This window comes from Oncorhynchus keta, chromosome 24 (genome assembly GCF_023373465.1).
Source record: "Oncorhynchus keta strain PuntledgeMale-10-30-2019 chromosome 24, Oket_V2, whole genome shotgun sequence".
Classification (NCBI taxonomy): domain Eukaryota; kingdom Metazoa; phylum Chordata; class Actinopteri; order Salmoniformes; family Salmonidae; genus Oncorhynchus; species Oncorhynchus keta.
Genome location: NC_068444.1, coordinates 47,078,570 through 47,097,942, shown reverse-complemented (window position 1 = coordinate 47,097,942; position 19,373 = coordinate 47,078,570). Strand labels below are relative to the sequence as shown.

At 37.9% G+C, this 19,373-nt stretch overlaps 1 protein-coding gene across 2 annotated transcripts in view; it reads left to right on the top strand.

The window, feature by feature from the left end:
- The first annotated feature begins 3,328 nt into the window (after positions 1-3,328).
- The window catches only part of LOC118402683 (serine/threonine-protein kinase SBK1-like), a 43,482-nt gene continuing 27,437 nt past the window's right edge, over positions 3,329-19,373 (top strand). Inside the window, exons 1-2 of one of the 2 annotated variants that reach the window (XM_035800852.2) lie at positions 3,329-4,078; positions 4,203-4,324. In XM_035800852.2, coding sequence (XP_035656745.1) covers positions 4,287-4,324 — 38 coding nt within the window. In that variant the 5' untranslated portion in view covers positions 3,329-4,078; positions 4,203-4,286. Of the gene's footprint in view, positions 4,079-4,197; positions 4,325-19,373 lie in introns of both variants that reach the window. The other variant, XM_035800851.2, reaches the window with a different exon arrangement.

The following is a 19,373-nucleotide window of genomic DNA, read 5'->3' as shown; positions in this document are numbered from 1 at the left end:
ATGTCACAATTCCAAAGCTATACTATATTACAGATAGCAAGTTAATGATCTCACATCTTGAAAACAATTTGTAATGTACTTCTTGTTGACAAAATTCAAACTAAATTGGGATTTTTGAGCTAGCGCACAATAGAATCCCATGTTCAGAATGCACCGTGTGGCTCATTGACGTAGTATGGGCAACGCTTCTCATCTCCTCAAAATTATATCTGTCGTTGCGAATGTCAGACTCCACTCTGTGAGGCACATCAATCTGCAGGTTGAACATGGTATGATTGTCACGGTTTTCATATGGTGAAGGAGAGTCGGACCAAACTGCAGCGTGTCGATTGCGATTCATGTTTATTTAAACAACGTAAACATGAATAAACACAAACTCTACAAAACAATAAACGTAGTGAAAACCGAAACAGCCTGAACTGGTGCAAACTAACACAGACTAAGGACATCAAGACACTCAGTACAATCACCCACAATACAACCAAAGAATATGGCTGCCTAAATATGGCTCCCAATCAGAGACAACGATAAACACCTGCCTCTGATTGAGAACCACTTCAGACAGCTATAGACTCTCCTAGAACACCCCACTAAGCTACAACCCCACTAAACTACACACCACATACAAAAACCCATGTCACACCCTGGCCTGACCAAATACATAAAGAAAAACACAAAATACTTCGACCAGGGCGTGACAATGATTTCAGACTCCTAAATTGATAGTGCAGTTTGTTTAGGTGATTTTACAGCTAACTAGCTACCTTACATGCTGATATAGTCTTTGGTATTATTGTGTGTAGCTACATTTGATAGCTACCAAGCTAGCTAGCCAGTGTGGGATTCTGTGTTTTACATTATAGCCATTACCATATATATATATATGATTAAATAGTATCTGATGTTGGCTGTGTGAAGTATCTGCATTTGTGCACTTGAGCATCATCATGAGATTAAACTACTGCTTGCTACATCTACTTGCCTGTTTGTGTGTGTGACAAGAACTGAGTAACATGGTGTGACCTGCATGTTGCAGAACTGTAGATAACAGCCCAGCAGATGCTTTGTCCTTGTGTTTGTATGTGACAATATTGAGCACATGGTGTGACTTGCTCTATCTTACAAAGTTGTGGTTAATCAGGTATAGGGAGGGGTGGTCATCACGAGGTTTAACTGAGATGGAAAAATACTGAACAACACAATAGCAGGAACTGAGCAACTGTTATAACTAGGGGGTGATACCAAAACAGTAGGAATCTATACATCGACGGATGGAGGACTCCAAGAAGCGGCAAGAGGCGGGGACCCGCTTGCGCGCCTGCGATAGGCTGAGCAAGTCTAAACCACGCTCAGCCTCTACTGTGATAGGCCAACAGACGGGTTGGAACAATGTCTATCACAGTATAAGAACAACTGTTTACGTACATCCTGTCAGTTCCCTGTTCTGCCCTGCGTGGCATTACAGTGAGCCCGTATATCCAAAAGTTGCATTTGCCATTTATTACTTAGCTAATAAAAAATACATAGTATACAATCTCATTGTTACATTTATCTCATTGTTATATTTATCCTGATACCAGATTCGAATTTACACAACTCTAACACCAGCCACCCCACAGAGAGCATTGCATTGTTGATTTTTTTAGTCTACTTGAGCTGCAACAGATTTCCACAGCAATTTCCCATGTTGATACCGACCTTATAATGCCAAAATGAAACCAAAAATATTGTTCTCACATATTATTGTTATTTAACACCGTAAATTAAAGGAATCAATGGTTTTGGGAGTATTTTTCCTTTAATATTTGTTTTTTTAGATTATCACATTAATATTACTATTTGTGTTTATTCATCTTATTTCTATACATAAAAAACTATTGTAATATTTCTCTAATCACTATTGTTATCATAATATTTGTTTTTACTGTTATGGTAATTATCTCACTTCGCTTTAGCAACAGTGGCTTTGTCATTCATGTTAATAAAGCTTATCTAGAGAGAGAAATCGTAAATAAAACCCATGTTTTCTTTGGATTTGTAATGTCTTTATTCTTTTGTGAGTGTAATGTTCACTCTACATTTGTATTGTTTATTTCACTTTCGTTTATCATCTAGTTCACTTGCTTTGGCATGAGAGAGAGAGAGAGAGAGAGAGAGAGAGAGAGAGAGAGAGAGAGAGAGAGAGAGAGAGAGAGAGAGAGAGAGCTGTTGCTCTATTTGTTCACAGCTCATATGAACTTATTTGACCCACACTGCTCCCTGTTGTCATCCCACAGTATTTAACCTTTAACATGGTTTATGACAACCCGGTTCCCACGGTAACCCCGAGGAAACTCTCAGCCTCATTGCTTCTTGCCCAATTCCCAGAGAGAAATCTTGAACCTCTCAAAAGGTGACAACATCTAACCGATGATATCAACTATAACTGTCTTTTCAGTACATATTCCTTGAACAGGAAAATACTGCAACATAATACCCTGATGGCACTGATATTGTTTCAAGATATAGGCAAGTCATATTCTTTGCACTGTCATAGTTGTTACCTAGACTGATGCTCCCTTTTCCTTCCTCATCTGTGTGTGCAACCATCTTATTTTTTGACACCCTGTAGGCCTAGGCTGTCTTAGTTCTGGAGCAGTGGGTTTTGAGTGGAACAAGTGCACTGCCTGAGGGGGATATTTTTAAATATATTTTTTTACCTTTATTTTAATAGGCAAGTCAGTTAAGAACAAATGCTTATTTTCAATGACGGCCTAGGAACAGTGGGTTAACTGCCTGTTCAGGGGTATGATGAAGAGAGAGAGAGAGAGATGAAGAGTTCCCAGGGGTACGATGAAGAGTCCCCAACAGTTCAACTACCCTACTCATCAACCGTTCTGATCCGTGATTTCTGATGATGCTCTCAAAGGATTAGTAGAAGACTATGCTCTAAGGTTGTCCCTGTTATTCCAATCCCATTCCACCAATCCAATCTATTTGGGTTGACAAAGATGACTGGATGCTTTTGCCTGTTGTTAAACATGGAACCACCAACCAGTAGGCTAAATTAATTGAAAGTCATGCCCCAAATGTTACCTAATATGGACACTTGGCAAAGTCACTGTGAAGAGGTACTTGAGGGCATAAGCTTCTGAATTATGCAACAGTCATTGGTGTAGTAGGCAAACTAGGCGCTAGGACCCAGTGCACGTTAGCGTGGAGACCAGACGGGAGGGAACAAGAGGGAGAGGTAAAGCAAGAGGATTTACTCCGCCCAATTATGTCCTCGTGAGATAAGACATTTTTGTTTGGACGTCTATGAGAGCGTGTCCGATTACGTGAACTTATTTGATCGAATATGCATTTCATAATGTTTAGGCAGTTGCAAATGTAATGATATGAGTGGATGAACGTGGCATTCCGGCAACTTTCAGAAAAACTACTTGGTTGTCCCTGTTGTTCACACGTGTATCTGCACTCTCATTGGCTAGAATTGTCCCACCTGATCTCGTCTGCCTTCAATAATTGAGGACATGTATTTCCATTGTTAGAGCGGTCCCTCGGCTATCTTGTAGGCGAAATAGAACATATCATCTTTGAGAACAATGAAAGAGCTGTCTGGTAGTGCCACAGAGAGATTGAGATTGTGAACAGTTGTGAAAGGGATAGTAAAAAACGAACCACATATTCCCTTGCTTGGAGTAACAGACAATACCAGCCTGACGCATCGAGGAGAAATTGAGACACAGTGAATAGGTGCAGATAGAGAGTCGGGTCATTTTCCACGCAGGTTGAAAAGTATGCTGCAAATGAATGAATTTCATGTGGTGCTGAATTGGGTCATGCAGACCACAAGAAAAGCGAAAGACACACACACCCGCCTCCCGTTGCCTTGCAGGTTGAGCGGTGTGCGCTTTCCATAGAGGAACGGAGCATCTTGCCACCCATTACCAAACCGTAGAAGATAACGGTGTCAATTCTCCAGTGGTACCGAATAATCCAAAACAGAAGAGTGCATTTAAGCACGGAACCAATCAGAGAATTACCAACACAGACGAGAAAACGAGACACAAACCCGGACCGCAATTCAGTTCACAGTGTAGGCTATACTTTTTTTTTCAGATGAAATAACACAGCGTAATTGTGCTTTTATTATAAACTGTCATATTATTGACTCATTCGTTAATGTTGAAATATGATTCATTTAATTTAAATCAGAATAGATCTAAAACAGGAGATATCGTCGACCAGACCCCAGTGAATCAACCGGTCAATTGAAGAGTGCAGGTGCTCCTTGCACCGCGCGAATGCAGGACCACGGAGGAGAGAGACAGGTCGCCAGCAGGTGAGTTTAGTTTCAACATCTGATCAGATTATCAAACACAGATCATTTGAAAGTTACCTGATTAACATAGGCTAGCCATACATCGTGTAAGATACGATGCAATGGCAACTTTAAATCATATGAACCGTTATTTATTGGTCAGTATAGGGTTTGTTTGTAGGCCTATGATGCTTTAGGCTATATGCATCACAGAGAAAGATCCCTAATATTTTTTGAAAAAGTGCATCATTTTTTGGTGTAGTCTGAAGATTTCCAGTGGACTTGATTGTGGAATATTCATTCAGCAGATTGGGGCCATTAGGCCTATTTCCCATATATTTAAGGAACATTTTCTCTATACTTTAACTATACACCATGCAATGTGTTTTCTTTGAGGAAAAGGTGACATCTTCATGGTAGCTTTAAGGGGCAAGGGTATGAGGTCAGGTCAATGTAAAAGTGATCTCTTCTGAACCAAACTCACTGCGACAACACCACCATCCTTTTCATCCCCCAACATGTATTCATCGAGTGGCTGTACATTTTAAATCAGGCAGGATATCCTTTACCGGGCAGCACTCTGCATTTGCTATTCAGTACCATTATACACAAACAGATTAATGAAATTGGCACTCAGGAGGCATCATAAAGTGAGTGTACAGTCTGGTCAGTGGCGGTAATATCTCACTGGTAATGCCCTGAAATGCATTTAAATGAGTGTCTGACTCTATTGAACAATAAAAGCCGCAAGCCTTCTGGGGAGTAATGCACTCTAAATGAAACATGATGACAGCGAAGAGTTGGACATTCATTTAATTCACCATGTATTGCTTGATGACGAAACAATACTTCCTTGCCTTGACCTTGTACGGCAATAACAGTACCATACTTTGTTTAAACCTTTACACACGTGGAAATTGGCCTATATGGATAGGGCCGAATGTAAATGTTTCTAACTAAATAAATATGGTAGCAATTGAAAGAGAACACTTTGGAGACTATGGAGAAATGATCAGACCAACGGTGAGGAGACAACAGACTGAATTAAAACATTAAAACTGTTGATTTTATGTGCATTTGACATTTACTGTACGTTTTGCAACATTTGTCAATAATGGAATCTGAAAATACTCCAGATACATTCAGTAACATGATAACAATATTAATGAAAATGTTGAGGTAGGTGCTGCATATAAGAAAAAAATATTACAAAGGTTTGAGTGAGAGGCCTAACTGGTGTCTCCAAGTGGACACACGTCTGTCCAAACTGTGCACAGTTCCTTCGTAATGTCAATGCACTTTTATGACTCAAGGAAAGCGCCTTCAACTACAAAGGTGCTTTTCTTTAAGCTCCTAGCTTTGCTGAACTGAAGCAGGTAAAACGTATCGTTTTCTGTTTGGAACACAGCCCTGCATCCCAACCATCAAACAATTACTGTTGTTGTTTAGGCAATCCCCCCAAAAACATCCATTATAAATCTCAGTCTGAGTCAGGTGGGCATCATTTGTGAACATGACTAGCTAAGATACACTAATATGATCATACAGCGTTAGGCTTTCACAAGGCACTTCAACTAAACATTTTGTAACTTTGGTGCACATAGAATGTACTCATGAGTGCAAATTTCCTTCAAAATATGACAAACATAGGCTCATTCTGTTTAGGACAACCCAGGGTATGACACATGTCATCCTTGTAACTGTAAATCAAACATAGCGATCATGATATTGTAAATGACATGATGTTGAAATATGGAAATGCAAAGTTAATATTTGGACTCACGGGTGTGTGGTTGCATCCAAGGTCAGCATTACAGGGATTGTCAAGGACATCAGCTACACCTGCACATCTATGCAATATCATCAGACAAAATGAGAGTGAGAGAAAACCAAATAAAACAGACAAACAAGGAATATTCAATGACCTTAAAATACCCTATACTCAATTCCAAGAATCAACACCTTTATTTAAAGCCTGTGTAAATGGTTAGTGGGTTTGGACGCAGGTTAATGTTTATTGTCATAAGTCTTGTCCTGGAGGGAGAATGGAGCGATTTTTTTTTTGTTTGTTTGTTTAAAAAAAATTTTTTTTTAAATTAATTAAAATTTTTATTTATATATTATAATATTTTTTTTAAATTCTCGTTAGTAGGGACGTCAAACGTTCAGCCTGCTGCATAGGACCTATGGATGCTCTAGTCTAGAGCACCTGGTTAAATTGAGCTTAGGAGGATGTTTTTGAATCTCTAAATGGTTAAACTTGTGAAATATTTGATAATTAAAATATGCGAGTTTGCTTTATTTACTATCATCCTAAATTAAAATATTGAATTATTTTGTCATATCTAATTAATGTACAGTATATTACGCTACTTTACATGACGTGGACAGTATGTGATACTACATTACACAAGCTGACATTTTGACCACATCGAATTGGGAGGGAAATTACACATCCCTTTTACCTCAGATTGCTGATGTTAGTATAAAAGCTTATAGTCACAATGACATGAGCAATTCCTTAAAACAGATCAATATCTTTGGCTTTGTACTGTTGATTTTGTCATACTCGCTGGGGGTCGCAGGAATTAGAACGCAGCTATCATTTTCTTTCTGAAATGGAACGGATCATTTGGACGGTCTCTTTTATAAATGTCGCTGGCCACACACCAATACACAGATTTTAAAGTCAAACTTTAGTCACTGTTGATATCCTATGGCCAGTCTTGATTTGTTGAAATTAACAGAAAAATTTGTTTGCTCTCTTTTTCCATGATGGCGGTCACCCAAAATCAGCATCTGCCATTCCAAAATGTAGATAGAAGCCTTCTACAAATTCTCATCTAACCAACATGTACAGTGGCTTGCGAAAGTATTCACCCCCCTTGGCATTTTTCACATTTTGTTGCCTTACAACCTGGAATTAACACAGATTGTGAAACAAACAAGAAATAAGACAAAAAACAGAACATTTGAATGTGCATAACTATTCACCCGCCCAAAATCAATACTTTGTAGAGCCACCTCTTGCAGCAATTACAGTTGCAGGTTTCTTGGGGTATGTCTCTATAATCTTGGCACATCTAGCCACTGGGATTTTTGACCGTTCTTCAAGGCAAAACTGCTCCAGCTCCTTCAAGTTGGATGGGTTCCGCTGGTGTACAGCAATCTTTAAGTCATACCACAGATTCTCAATTGGATTGAGGTCTGGGCTCTGACTAGGCCATTCCAATACATTTAAGTGTTTCCCCTTAAGCCACTCAAGTGTTACTTCACTTTAGCAGTTAGGGTCATTGTCCTGGTGGAAGGTGAACCTCCGTCCCAGTCTCAAATCTCTGGAAGACTGAAACAGGTTTCCCTCAAGAATTCCCCTGTATTTAGCGCCATCCATCATTCTTTCAATTCTGATCAGTTTCCCAGTTCCTGCTGATGAAAAACAGAGTTCTCAGGGTGATGAGAGGTGTTGGGTTTGTGCCAGACATAGCATTTTCCTTGATGGCCAAAAAGCTACATTTTTGTCTCATCTGACCAGAGCACCTTCTTCCATATGTTTGGGGAGTCTCCCACATGCCTTTTGGAAAACACCAAACGTGTTCGCTTATTTTTTTATTTAAGCAATGGCTTTTTTCTTGCCACTCTTCCATAAAGCCCAGCTTTGTGGAGTGTACGGCTTAAAATGGTCCTATGGACAGATATGCCAATCTCCGCTGTGGAGCTTTGCAGTTCCTTCCAGGTTATCTTTGCTCTCTTTGTGGCCTCTCTGATTAATGCCCTCCTTGCCTGGTCCGTGACTTTTGGTGGGCGGCCCTCTCTTGGCAGGTTTGTTGAGGTGCCATATTCAATTTTTTAATAATGGATTTAATGGTGCTCCATGGATGTTCAAAGTTTTGGATATTTTTTTATAGCCCAACCCTGATCTGTACTTCTCCACAACTTTGTCCCTGACCTGTTTGGAGAGCTCCTAGTGGTGTTGCAGACTCTGGGGCCTTTCAGAACAATTGTGTTTGTATATATACTGAGATCATGTGACACTCAGATTGCACACAGGTGGACTTTATTTAACTAATTATGTGACTTCGGAAGGTAATTGGTTGCACCAGATCTTATTTAGGGGCTTCATAGCAAATGGGGTGAATACATATTCTCGCACCACTTTTCCGTTTTTTTTATTACAATTTTTTATTTAAAAACAACAACATTTTACCACCTTTTCTCCCCAATTTCGTGGTATCTAATTGTTAATAATTACTATCTTGTTTCATCGCTACAACTCCTGTCGTGGAAATTTCCTGTATTACCAAATTATGAGAGAGCAAACCACACACAAGTCAGAGTTACAGTGGGGCAAAAAAGTATTTAGTCAGCCACCAATTGTGCAAGTTCTCCCACTTAAATAGATGAGAGGCCTGTCATTTTGATCATAGGTACACTTCAACTATGGCAGACAAAATGAGAAGAAAAAAATCCAGAAAATCACATTGTAGGATTTTTAATGAATTTATTTGCATATTATGGTGGAAAATAAGTATTTGGTCACCTACAAACAAGCAAGATTTCTGCCTCTCACATACCTTCTATTAAGAGGATCATCTGTCCTCCACTCATTACCTGTATTAATGGCACTTGTTTGAACTTGTTATCAGTTTAAAAGACACCTGTCCACAACCTCAAACAGTCACACTCCAAACTCCACTATGGCCAAGACCAAAGAGCTGTCAAAGGACACCAGAAACAAAATTGTAGACCTGCACCAGGCTGGGAGGACTGAATCTGCAATAGGTACGCAGCTTAGTTTGAAGAAATCAACTGTGGGAGCAATTATTAGGAAATGGAAGACATACAAGACCACTGATAATCTCCCTCGATCTGGGGCTCCACGCAAGCTCTCACCCCGTGGGGTCAAAATGATCACAAGAACGGTGAGCAAAAATCCCAGAACCACACGGGGGGACCTAGTGAATGACCTGCAGAGAGCTGGGACCAAAGTAACAAAGCCTACCATCAGTAACACACTACGGCCGCCAGGGACTCAAATTCTGCAGTGCCAGACGTGTTCCCCTGCTTAAGCCAGTACATGTCCAGGCCAGTCTGAAGTTTGCTAGAGAGCATTTGGATGATCCAGAATAAGATTGGGAGAATGTCATATGGTCAGATGAAACCAAAATATAACTTTTTGGTAAAAACCGAACTTGTCGTGTTTGGAGGACAAAGAATGCTGAGTTGCATCCAAAGAACACCATACCTACTGTGAAGCATTGGGGTGGAAACATCATGCTTTGAGGCTGTTTTTCTGCAAAGGGACCAGGACGACTGATCCGTGTAAAGGAAAGAATGAATGGGGCCATGTATCGTGAGATTTTGAGTGAAAACCTCCTTCCATCAGCAAGGGCATTGAAGATGAAACGTGGCTGGGTCGTTCAGCATGACAATGATCACAAACACACCGCCCGGGCAACAAAGGAGTGGCTTCGTAAGAAGCATTTCAAGGTCCTGGAGTGGCCTAGCCAGTCTCCAGATCTCAACCCCATAGAAAATCTTTGGAGGGAGTTGAAAGTCCGTGTTGCCCAGCAACAGCCCCAAAACATCACTGCTCTAGAGGAGATCTACATGGAGGAATGGGCCAAAATACCAGCAACAGTGTGTGAAAACCTTGTGAAGACTTATGGAAAAAGTTTGACCTCTGTCATTGCCAACAAAGGGTATATAACAAAGTATCGAAATAAAATTTTGTTATTGACCATATACTTATTTTCCACCATAATTTGCAAATAAATTCATTAAAAATCCTACAATGTAATTTTCTGGATTTCTTTTCTCATTTTGTCTGCCATAGTTGAAGTGTACCTATGATGAAAATTACAGGCCTCTATCATCTTTTTAAGTGGGAGAACTTGCACAATTGCTGGCTGATTATAATACTTTTTTGCCCCACTGTATATCATAAAGTCCACATTTAATTATATGAGCTTCACCATAGCCCTACGACTCTCAGATCAATTCAGTGTCTATAAATGAATTATCTGAGAGTGCTTACAAAACAGTTCTTAGTATCATTTATAGCTAAGACATACCCATCTCAACTCACATGACGAATAACAGATCTTAGGATCATTACACAAATAACCTTTTATTTGAAAGAGGAGTATATTTATAGCATTAGCTATAAATTATTGTTCAGTTTAGTCTCCTAAACAAAGTTCTTATCTCGCTCTTGGTACAACATAGTACCAAATCATTACCTTATCCAATGGAATATATCAATTGTCAATTCTAGATATTCCCATCTCAAATACACACCCTCCTGGACAAGCTCACGGAGACAGTGAGCCTCTGAAGGTCATATACTAGATCAAGATAAGGGCAACCTCAGAGGGGACATGTAATAGTTAGACACATTCCCATAAGAAGACAAGGCTGACCTCTCCCCTCTCTGGGCCCCTAGTGACTATGCCCTAGCAGAGAAGGGATAACTGCAAACTGCCAACAGTATTATCCAAAAGAAGACATCCTAACATCCAAATACCTCACCTAAGCATTATTATGTAAATAAAACATCTTATTTATTTATTTATGAATGTTACCTAACTATTTCTGATTCATCCCTAACATTCCCCTCTCAAGGGACATTTTCCCTTCTGGAGAATCAGAACATTAAATACATACTTAATATTTAAAATAAAATAAAAAATAAAATCCCTTCAATGTCAAATACCTTAGCTTATATGTAAGCTTTCTCCCTTCTGAAACTAAGTTTACAACCTTTATTCTACAAGACTGAATTGCACATATTTAATAACACAGAATAATCCATTTGAGGAAAATAAAAACATAACATAACATAGAAATGCTCCCTAAGTTACATGAGAACCAGTATCTAAACACAGGCCTCATCACAACATATAGGACAGTCATCCCTCTAAGTCCTTGTGCTCAGAGATGTAGTCAGGAATAGAGAATAGATCAGGGAAATCATTCATATTCCAAATCATAATTAACAACCCAACTATTTATCCAACCAAAATTTAGAATGACATTCCTCAGTGATTCAAATTGGTCTTATCACTCAAAGTAAAAAACTCAATTTAACACACATCAATATTAGCAGAATTTACATTCAGTATAATTATCCCATAATTCTACTATTAACTTTTTAAATCATGATTATAATACAGATCAGTATCTCAATGCATTCTTAATATAAATTACTACAATTTTACATGGTGTAGACATCTACAATCAACCTGATACCACAGAAGTCTAAAACAATTTTAGTGGCACAGTTGACCAACCCCCCCCCTCTCTCAGGCACTGATTCTTCTGGCATCTCTTTCGTTCTTCTTCAGATAGCTTTACAGTTCAAAGTGGATGGCCCATGATAATGTCCCAATTTCAATGTCTCATCTTTACCACTCATTATGTCTTGTCCATTCATCAACCAGTATACCAGCAACATAAGAAAAGGTTAGAACAGATCTCTCTCCATGCTCACTCCACGTGGACTCCTCTCACACTCCTGAGAGAAACATGAAAGAAAAGCAGTTGATAGCTTAGATCTGATACTGTACACCGATTTCTGGCTTGGTTCCTTTCTCTCAGTAGAAGTGGTTTTGGAAGGACCTTATGCAATGCCTTTGTCACTCTTCTTCAGCCAGTTACAGGGGGGTTTTGAGGTACACACACTTCTGTCCAAATATCTCTTCCATGCATTAAGATATCGTCTGATGTCACTTTTCATGATAACCTCGAATGAACAGATCAGAACAACAGTTTAGTTCAGTTCATTAACTACATGATAAATTATTACTTTTACCAATTATTCTTAATACACATATCCATATCTAAACATATTTCAAAGAGAAAATATATACTCCGCATCACACTGTCAAGAAGTTAGACTTACATCCCCTCAGGAATAGAACAGAACAAACACAACAATACAACACACAACACACTCCTTCACATATCACTCAAGGTGTATAAACATCAATCCAAAACCTAAAAAAACTGAATCCTCCCCCATGTTTTACACATATCTCTCCATGAGAGTAATGTAAAAAACAAACTACTTACTGGAAAAAAATAAAACAAAATTTCAAATAACCTAATCAAATAAAAATCACTAAACTGAAAAAACCCATATGGTCATAGGAAAATAGACTTAAAGCAGCATACCCTTAGTTAAAAGCAATGCCCTCTCCTTCTTCACATTGGTCCAAATTACAAATATGGCTAAGAACTATAAACTCAAACATATTTATCAATAACACAAATGATCTTGAAATCAGTATTACAAATGACCATACATTCATTATCCAAATGGCCTTCCAATGAGGGTGATCAAGCCACAACGGAAGGTCATTATAGAGGTCATAGGTCATACAAAACCTTTCAAATAAGTATTTTTTACTATGTTAGACAAATTGCAAAAATAGTCAATTATTTCCTACTTGCTTGTATCCCAGTTTCTCAGTACATTCCTTTATTTAAAGAATTAACGTGTTTAATTAAAACTCGTAAAAAAAATCCATGTGCGTGCATGCCCCTTTAAGATACCTTTGCACTAAAACAAATGGAAAACTCACCAAACCCAAAGGATTTTTTTAAAAAAACAAATCAAACATAGTATTTTTTTTAAAACACCAACAAACAGTCATAACAAATGTTTTATGTGTGTGTATTTGCAAACCTTAATGAAAAAAACAAAAAGTTCCAGGCCCTTTTCAATTTGGTAGTTTATGGCCTCAATCTCACTCACTCTCCCCAAGATTATAGTCCCAGGAAACATTTCAAAGAGAGACCATGAAACACCTATTTTCCCAGAAAAAAAAAACACAAAACACTTTGTTAGTATTCATGATACTACATTGATTCAGAAACTATACACCAAACCTAATGATAATTCCACTGTACCTCAAATCATTAAAAAATAAGTTTTTATCAACATCAATGTATATGTCTACTTAAATGAACATGCTACCCTTCGATACAATTATCCTGATATCATTACTATCTAAATGTAATACTTTTTTCCTCTGTCGCAAATGTAGTACATTTCTCAGCGTAAGGAATCAGTCGTTTAATCCCAGGCATTTAATAAACACGTAAACGTGTTCTCCCACGGCTCACACAATTTACATATCTTAGATAACTTCCATCCGTCCCAGAAGAAGGAATCGTACTCAATCACATCAGATAATACAATGTTTAATTAAGTAAAATCAACTCCTAAAATCAACAATAAATAAATAAACAAACCCCTTTAATCAGCAATCTAATCATTTCAACCTGTTGATATATACATTTAGTAAAAACTATCCTGATAAAAATCTAAACAAACTTTTTCCCACTCATATCCACAATGTTTTCATTCCCCAAAGTTCAATACTGTTCAGCTCGTACATTAATGATCTTCCTTCTGTCTGTACAGGGTCTGAAGTTCCAATGTATGCAGATGATACAGTGGTACATGCATGCAAATAACAAACAACAAACTTCACAAGAACACACTACTATAATGGTTCAGATGACAAACTTGCTCAGAGACTCATGTTTGCATCTCAATAAAAAAAACAGTCTGCATGTTTCTCACAAAGAAAACAACTGATGCACCTGAGACAGATCTCTATGTATCAAGGGAAAAGCTCCAGGTGGTATCTGATTTTAAGTACCAAGGCATCACCGTGCTTCTCTACACCTGCATTGCTTGCTGTTTGGGGTTTTAGGCTGGGTTTCTGTACAGCACTTTGAGATATCAGCGGATGTACGAAGGGCTATATAAATACATTTGATTTTTTGATTTGATAAATTCGATTCATACTTGGTTTCAACCTCTCTTTTAAAAAGCAAATAAAAAAGGTAACTCAAATAACCAAATTCAACCTAGCTAATTTCCCAAACACATATGCAATTGGTTTTGACTATAGAGGTAACAAAACTATAATTCAAATCTATGATACTCCCCCTGGAACTCTAGGGGCAGTATTTCATTTTTGGATGAAAAAACGTCCCCCTTTTTAAACAAGATATTTTGTCACAAAAAGATGCTCAACTATGCATATAATTGACAGCTTTGGAAAGAAAACACTCTGACGTTTCCAAAACTGCAAAGATATTATCTGTGAGTGCCACAGAACTGATGCAACAGGCGAAACCAAGATGAAACTTCAAACAGGAAGTGAGCAACATTTTTGAGGCGCTGTTTTCCATTGTCTCCTTATATGGCTGTGAATGCGCCTGAACGAGCCTACACTTTCTGCCGTTTCCCAAGGTGTCTGCAGCATTGTGACGTGTTTGTAGGCATATCATTGGAAGATTGGCCATAAGAGACTACATTTACCAGGTGTCGGCCCGGTGTCCTTTGTCGAAATTGGTGCGTAATCTTCAGCTGCAAGCATTCTTCCATGTGATTCAGAGGAGAAAGCAGACTTCCACGAACGATATATCATCAAAGAGATATGTGAAAAACACATTGAGGCTTGATTCTAAACAACGTTTACCATGTTTCAGTCAATATTATGGAGTTGGAAAAAGGTTGGCGTTTTGATGACTGAATTTTCGATTTCTCCTACACAAAGAATCTTTCAGGAAAAACTGAACATTTGCTATCTAACCGAGAGTCTCCTCATTGAAAACATCTGAAGTTCTTCAAAGGTAAATTATTTTATTTGAATGTTTTCTTGTTTTTGTGAAAATGTTGCCCGCTGAATGCTACGCTAGATTCTACGCTAGCTATCAATACTCTTACACAAATGCTTGTTTTGCTATGGTTGAAAAGCATATTTTGAAAATCTGAGATGACAGTGTTGTTAACAAAAGGCTAAGCTTGAGAGCTAGCATATTTATTTAATTTAATTTGCGATTTTCATGAATAGTTAACGTTGCATTATGGTAATGAGCTTGAGGCTGTATTCACAATCCCGGATCCGGGATGGCTAGTATCAAGAGGTTTTAACATACTACCTTACTAGTTTGGCCCAAGCTTGCTCTTCAACATTAATACCCATTCAGTCCTCTGCCAACAGGCTCTCAAACTACTTGTTAGGAAACCCAATAGCTATAGAAAGTATAAGCTCCTGAGTTGGAAAAAATCTTATGCAATACACTGACGCCTGTCTTGTATTCAAGATTCTAAATGTCCAGGCTCCCTCACTCTCAGTACTTTTATTGAAAAGAAAATCCAAACTTTATTTTAACAGCATACGAAATGACTGTATAGTTCCTTTAAAGAAAAGTACCTTTAGTCAATCTGCTTTCAGTGTGAGAGTTAACCATGTCTGGGATACCCTGCCATTAGACACACACACACAACTGTGATTAACAATGCACTGTCCCTGTAAAAATAAAAACTACTCAAACTGCAATCAACTTTAATGACCTGACATTGTTCCACATAATGGAAACAGATAATGTTAGACTACATGAACGTTCTTGCTCAAATTCACTGGTGTTCACTAAACAATCAAACCAAGAATCAATAACCATCAGAATACATTATCACAATGTTTCCTTACACACACCTGAATCACTTTCAGGTCAACATATCCTATTTCTTTTTTTCCCAGTGGGCAAAAATGTAACCCCTCTCATTTCAACGTTTTTCCTTATCTATCGTAAGATTAAACCAAACTTTACAACTTTCTCTTCTCTTTCCTCTTCACACTTATGAAATGTCCAAGACTTTAAAAATAACACACACAGCGCCAAAATTATAACATGTGTCAGTCAATCTATAAGAATGAAAAACATTTCGGTGGGCACCACTCTATCGCCATTATCTCTCCGCTACTATTTAGAATTTCTTTAATTTAGGTAACTGTCTCCTCTGTTGATACAGTCATTTAAATACGACTCAATTCTCAATACATTATTCCAGCAGATAATTTAGTGAACAGACACCGTCTTGCATCAAAATTAGCTTCACTATTATTTTAAGTTGAATAAATGAGTCTTTCAATTTGAACCAAACAAGCTATTTAAAACAGTCCGTTTATATCTTCACCAAACACTAGCGACCGTATCTTTCCAGGCAAAACATACAAATAGTTTAATTACAATCAAAAACTCATATTTTAGTTAGAGCATTGGCTGGGAACCAAACCCGGGCCTCCAGCTTGGGCGGCAGCTATGCTCACCACTATACCACCAACACAATGGGAATGACTAAGATTTTCCGCAAATAAACCCACTTTACAATTGTCTGTATTCGTAAAATCAAGAACCGTCACTTTCGGCAATTCCCAGAAAAAATAGCCCTAATTTAAAGGCCCAAGCGTTACTCGGGGTATGATTCTGGCATATATTATTCTCACATGCCAAATGAATAGATTAGCAATCAAAGACTAAAAATCGACATTTATAGACTAGGAAACAGATCTTGCGCCTTTTTAGTAAAAGTAGATTTCTCTTGCAACATATTTCAATTACTTTACTACATCACATTAATCACTCAATGATAATTAGTTTGATGGAAAACCTTAGGCTTTGTATGACATTATCAATTATGTCCAGATTTCCTCTTAATTCGCTCTAATTTATGGAAAACAGTTTATTCTATAAATCCCGCAACTCCTCTCATACTATGAAGAAAAAATAAAACATTTTCAGACCTTAAGGGCAGTTTTATTTCAAATGTTGTACCTAGACGGAAATAATCCAATAAGCGTTTTATAGTTACATCGTTCGGGTAAGATGTGGACACACTCTAATCAGTTTCTAGAGTTTAATTTCCCAGATTTTGTAGACTAGTTTAATAGTTCTTAAAACCTGTTAAGTCTACCCCCTACTTTTTCGAACATTCTGTTAAAAATCGCGCAACATTTCAGCATCCTGCTACTCATGCCAGGAATATAGTATATGCATATGATTAGTATGTGTGGATAGAAAACACTCTGACGTTTCTAAAACTGGTTAAATCACGGCTGTGACTATAACATAACGTGTGTTTCATCGAAAAGCACAAGAAAAACTGATCAATGAAAACTGGAAAATATATCAATGTGCCACTTGCATGTATTGTCTATTGGAAAGCAAATTACATGGGGCTGAGATTGCAAGTCCTACAGCTTCCACACGATGTCGCCAGTCTTGTCAATTGCCTGCGCTTTGTTTCTTGGTCAAACGAGTGAGAGAGAGCCCATTCCTTCCGGTCTCCGACAGGATGTTTTGGATGAGAAATTTCCGACCATGAATCCGACCTTGATACACATCGCCCACGTGATCAATTTGATAGATTATTAACGTTTACTAATACCTAAAGTTGGATTACAAAAGTATTTTGAAGTGTTTTGTGAAAGTTTATCGTCGACTTTTTTAATTTGAAAAAATGACGTTGCGTTTTAAAACGCTGTTTTTTCCTGGATCACACACTCTTCATAGATCGATATTTAGGGTATATATGGACCGATTTAATCAAAAAAAAGACCCAATAGTGATGTTTATGGGACATCTAGGAGTGCCAACCAAGAAGATCGTCAAAGGTAATGAATGTTTTATATTTTATTTCTGCGTTTTGTGTAGCGCCGGCTATGCTAATGATTTTGTTTACGTGCCCTTCAGGTATTTTGGGGTGTTGCATGCTATCAGATAATAGCTTCTCATGCTTTCGCCGAAAAGCATTTTAAAAATCTGACTTGTTGGCTGCATTCACAACGAGTGTAGCTTTAATTCAGTACCATGCATGTGTGTTTTAATGAACGTTTGAGTTTTAACGAGTGCTATTAGCATTTAGCGTAGCGCATTTGCATTTCCAGATGGCTTGATGAGAGAGCAAACCACACTTAAGTCAGAGTTATATCATAAAGTCCATATTTAATTATATGAGCTTCACCATAGCCCTGTGACTCTCAGATCAATTCAGTGTGTGTTTGTTTTTTGAATAAGGTTATTTTTTTCATTTCACTTCACCAATTTGGACTATTTTGTGTATGTCCATTAAATGAAATCCAAATAAAAATCAATTTAAATTATAGGTTGTAATGCAAAAAAAATGGAAAACCACCAAGGGGGATGAATACTTTTGCAAGGCACTGTCTGATTAATATTGTTGCACATGTATTGTATGTGTAAATATGTTTAGGTTTTCAATATATCACAAACAGTTTTTCATATTGATTGTTAATTTGGACACTTTACTGTATTTTAACATTGGGGTATTTATCAATATGTCTTGTTAATTAACAGAAAGCAGCGAAAGCATCAAGTTTCATGAATATAAATTGAATTTCAGGTTATTGTACTTAATCAGTTAAAAATAATATAATAATATAATATATGCCATTTAGCAGACGCTTTTATCCAAAGCGACTTACAGTCATGTGTGCATACATTCTACGTATGGGTGGTCCCGGGGATTGAACCCACTACCCTGGCGTTACAAGCGCCATGCTCTACCAACTGAGCTACAGAAGGACCACAAAAACTGCTGAATGAGTCCAAAAACATGCTGTGATGTGATTTTCTTGTATGATATACCAGAAATCACCAAGATAGTCTATCTGCAAAGTCAAAATTGGCTATATTGTAAAAGTTCAGGATTTTTTTGTTTTTTTTTCTTTTTGTTAGGGCTAGGCATTAGGGTTAGCAATATGGTTAGGGTTAGGTTTAAAAATCAGATGTTATGACTTTGTGGCTGTGCTAGCTAGTGACCACTGCAGAGCTGCCTCCAGAACAAGATTCATGACGAGAAAAGCTGACCTGTAGTTTAGACATCCGTCTTACTCCAAAACAAAAATGTAACTGTTAAGTAGTGTCTAATATAAATAATAAGCAGAATGTCAGGTGTTAGGGCTGGGCTGGAACAGAAACCTGCACAACCAGTAGATCTCTAGGAGCAAGGTTGGCCGTGGATGTTCTAGGCCTATGCATTGTTACTTTAACAGAATTGTTGTAGTCCTACAACCATAAAAAAATATTGGATGGCTGTCTATCCTATTTATATGTAGCTAGCTAGCTAACGTTACCTAGAATAGATGGTTAACTTGATAAACAACTTACCCATGTGCTACACATCATTGTGCCCTTCGCCTCCTGCTGCTAACTTTACTATCAATTCATGTACTTCATCCCGCTGCGA